The sequence below is a fragment of the Populus nigra genome, chromosome 12 (genome assembly GCF_951802175.1).
Source record: "Populus nigra chromosome 12, ddPopNigr1.1, whole genome shotgun sequence".
In the NCBI taxonomy this organism is placed as follows: Eukaryota; Viridiplantae; Streptophyta; class Magnoliopsida; order Malpighiales; family Salicaceae; genus Populus; species Populus nigra.
In genome coordinates this window covers 11,123,827-11,127,753 of record NC_084863.1, presented here as the reverse complement: position 1 = coordinate 11,127,753, position 3,927 = coordinate 11,123,827, and the positions used below count along the sequence as shown (strand labels likewise).

The 3,927-nt window shown below is 31.5% G+C and overlaps 1 protein-coding gene across 1 annotated transcript; it reads left to right on the top strand.

The window, feature by feature from the left end:
* Positions 1–267: 267 nt before the first annotated feature.
* LOC133669473 (bark storage protein B-like) lies at positions 268–2,237 on the top strand. Its single transcript, XM_062089630.1, has 5 exons — positions 268–624; positions 909–1,067; positions 1,223–1,408; positions 1,572–1,748; positions 1,883–2,237. Exons 1-5 carry the CDS (start codon positions 325–327, stop codon positions 2,048–2,050), a joined length of 990 nt encoding a protein of 329 aa, XP_061945614.1. The 5' UTR covers positions 268–324; the 3' UTR covers positions 2,051–2,237.
* The last annotated feature ends 1,690 nt before the right edge of the window (positions 2,238–3,927 follow it).

Genomic DNA, 3,927 nt, shown 5'->3' with positions numbered 1-3,927 from the left:
TTAGTATATAACAGTGGGAGTTTTATATAAAAACAAATACGATGTCAAGTCTTAAAGTGGCTTAGGAAAGAGTAAAACTGGCTATGGTGTCAAGTTTTCCGAGAACGTAGCTTGCAATAATACGAGTACTCGAAGACAAAGTTATGAGAGAGGTATTGAAACGTCAAACGTCATACATGATAGGTCCATAATACAGGGCTTTCATGTAATTGCATTAAATAAGCTTTGATTGATTTCTATATAAAGGCACATGGGGAGCACCCCAATACCACAAAGCAGTTGCATTTCTAAAGTACTATCCGTCTGCTCAATCCACTTCACACAATGTCGAGTATCAATTTGGCAGTACTGCTGGTGCTTGGGCTGCTGTTGGTTACGGCACAGCAGTCCATGCAGATGAGTTTGAGAAACCCTACAGCTGAGATTGAGACAAGCAATTGCAAAATTGCATTCCTTCGCTTAGGCCTTGTTTTTACTTCTGATAACAACGAAAAGGCTCTTCTAGACTCTGGTCTTTATGAGCCTGACAATGAAAATCCTTCTGTTGACATTGCCGGAAGAAGGTTCCATATTGGAACACTTAACAATAGCCTTATTACATATGTTAAGACCGGGAGTCACTCAGTAAGATTAATTCTATCTTAATTTCTTTTTAGCTATGATCCATTTCGTTTAATTTCCATGATTCCATTTTTATTGTTTGTAGATATAGTATATGGATGTTACTCTTTCTTTTTTATTTCGTCATTGCAAAATTATATATACAAAAAATTATCTATAACCTAATGTTTTTGATCATTTACATTAGTTCATATCGTACAACTTAAGATACAAGCTTTTTTTTCCCTCTCTCTTTTGTTAACAAAAGATACTTGCATCCTTTGTGTTTCCAAAATTTTACATGACAGGTAAATGTGGCTACAGCTGTGCAAATTCTCTTGCTTAGATTTCGTACTTCCGGAATCATCTTCTTTGGAAGTTCTGGAAGCCTTGATGAGAAGATGTTGGTGCCAGGTGATGTTGCTGTGCCGAAGGCTGTTGCCTTCACAGGAGTTTGGGATTGGAAGGTGCGTAAGGCCTTTGCTATTATTTATTGTTTTCGTTTTAAAACTTGGTTTTTTTTTTTTTTTCAATGACGTAAAAACCGACAATCTATCCTCAAAATATTTGAAAGCCAAACATAATGGTAATTCATTCGCCTTTGTTCTTCTATATCATACAGAAATTCCGATCAGAGGAAGGTAAACTGGTATTTGGAGATTTCAATTATCCAGAGAATGGAGAGAACCTGTTGGGGACTGTAGAGTATGAGACAATTAACATGTTCTCTCCAAGTGAAGCACCAAAGAAAGTTTTCTGGCTTCCCATCACCACATCCTGGTATAATGCTGCCACGAAAGCGCTCAAGGTTTGTTAATCTCATAATATCCAATTGAATTAGCTGCATGTTTCTTCTTCATTGCCATTAAAATTATTGCTAAGCCTATAATGATATTATTGAGACCATGAATATATAAATCTTTGAATTTTCAAGTAGATTAACTACAATAATAATTGATTATTCATTGCAGGATTTGGAGTTAAGACAATGCCATTCTGGTAAATGCCTGCCCGGAAAACCCAAAGTTGTCTTTGGATCGAAGGGTTCTACTTCTGATTTTTACGTTCGAAATAAAGCATACGGAGACTTCCTTAACGATAATTTTAATGCAACAACTGCCGATACAGCAAGTGCTTCTGTAGCTTTGGTTAGTAAAAAAACCTTCTATGAGCTCAAAAGTTTGTGTTTCTTCTTCTTCTTCTTCTTCTTGAGATGCCTTTTAGCTAGGAAGCTACGCATGATTAATTTGGTTAACGAATTTGTTCGTGTCCCAATTTGCAGACATCTTTGTCAAATGAAAAGCTCTTCGTGGTGTTCCAAGGTGTTTCAAATGTAGCTGGTAAAACAAGTTCAGACTCAGGAGTTAGCTACTTAGCCTCCTACAACGCCTTCCTTGCTGCCACCAAGTTCATTAATTCAATTCCTACGCCACGACTTGCTTGTGAGTGATGAGAAGATGAATCTCCTCGATCGTGAGTCTTTTGAGTTGTATGATAATAAAGGATGCCCTAATATTGTACTAGAATAAATTATATGTTATAAATGGCCTCCTAATTTAAATAAACTGGAGTGTATATCATCCACATGTATGTACGTTCCTTTTTTGATGAAATATATGGGCGTACTTATGCTTGCAGTTGTTATCATGCTAGATCTAATTATATGTTACAAAAGGATGTACAAAATAGTTAGTGTTTGTGCAAAAATATCGTACCCGGCTAAGAACAGCAAAGGGATAAAATGGCCTCTGGAATCCAGAGTTAAAACCTCATTGGAGGGGAAAAAAAAAACAAAAACGTATAAATTGAATATTGCAAAAAAAAAGAAGAAATAAATCTGAAGGCATAAAACATATATATACACGAAATTATTGAAAAAAAAAATACTATCAGTTTTGGCAGCAACTACATTAATTGGAACACTCCAATAAAACCAAGAAAATTCGTGGTTTACCATTTTCTATTACTCATACCAGCAAATAATGTATAAAGTGCGGAAACATGGCGCAGTAAATGATTGGTGAGAACAGCTCGATGGATAATGATGGGTTTTTAGGATTGAAAGGGTGGTTATACTTGTTTTTTAAATTATTTTTTATTTAAAAATATATTAAAATAATATTTTTTTTAATTTTTAAAAATCATTTTTTATTATTAGAGAATCAAACTAATCTAAAAATATAAAAAAATTTAATTTTAAATAACAAAATTTAATTTTTTTTAAAATATTAGACCGCATTTTCAAAGTCCCATATTTGGTTTTTTTGGAAGGGAATATCACGAAGATATTCTTTTCTTTTCTCTGGCACATCAACAGGAGCCCACATATAATAAGGAAGAAAATTCCACCTTATACCTCCTCCATCATCCTAGGTTTTTTTCAGTCAGTAAATTCTTTTTTTTTAAAAAAAAATCATTTCAGGCAGGTTTTTTTTTTTTTTTACAGACACACATGAATTTGCACGTCGGGAAATGCGTGATGTATGCTGTCGGAATTCATTCAATCAAGTTCTGCCTGACAAAGACTCCACAGCATTTTAGAACCGTAAAAAGAACCAAGGGAAAAAAACAAAAAACAGCAATGATACAAGTGACAGCATCGCTGTGAAACGAATTATTATGTAGAATATTCTACGGTAAAGAAATTTCCGAGTTCTTCTGTGTTTAATTTTAGAAAACAAAATCTTTATTTATGTTTGTTTTTTATAAAATATTTTATAGGTTAATAAAAAATATTTTACAATTAATTTTTAAACTTAATTTATTTTTTAAAAAATATATTCAATTCATGATATTCTTTACTAATAATAATTTAATTTTAATATCATTCTATTATTTCAACTATTAATTTTTTTTTACTATTATCATTATTATTTTTTTTCACTATCACTATTTTCATCATTACCTCCTCTCTCATCGTCAACATGACTAGTTTTTACTTTTTTATATATATATTTTTTACTATTAATGTAGATAGAGGTGCACTGTGCATGTTAAGGTGGCTGTGCATGTTATAGTGCACATGATTCAACCCTCTTTCTTTTTCTTTTAGTAATTATTTATTTCAATAACTGATTATTTTTTAATTTAATTATGTTCATATGATTTTAAACCTCATAATATCTTTTGGTTCGTGTCATAATCTTTTGGTTATTACATCAATATAAATAATATTTCAAATAAAATTTATTTCAGATTTGATCTTTATATTAGAAGTGAAGAGTTATATTATTCATAATAATATTTTAAATATTAACTTCATACAAGTTTTTTTTTATTTTTATATTAATATGAGTAATAAAATTATTATCCATAATCATATTTTGG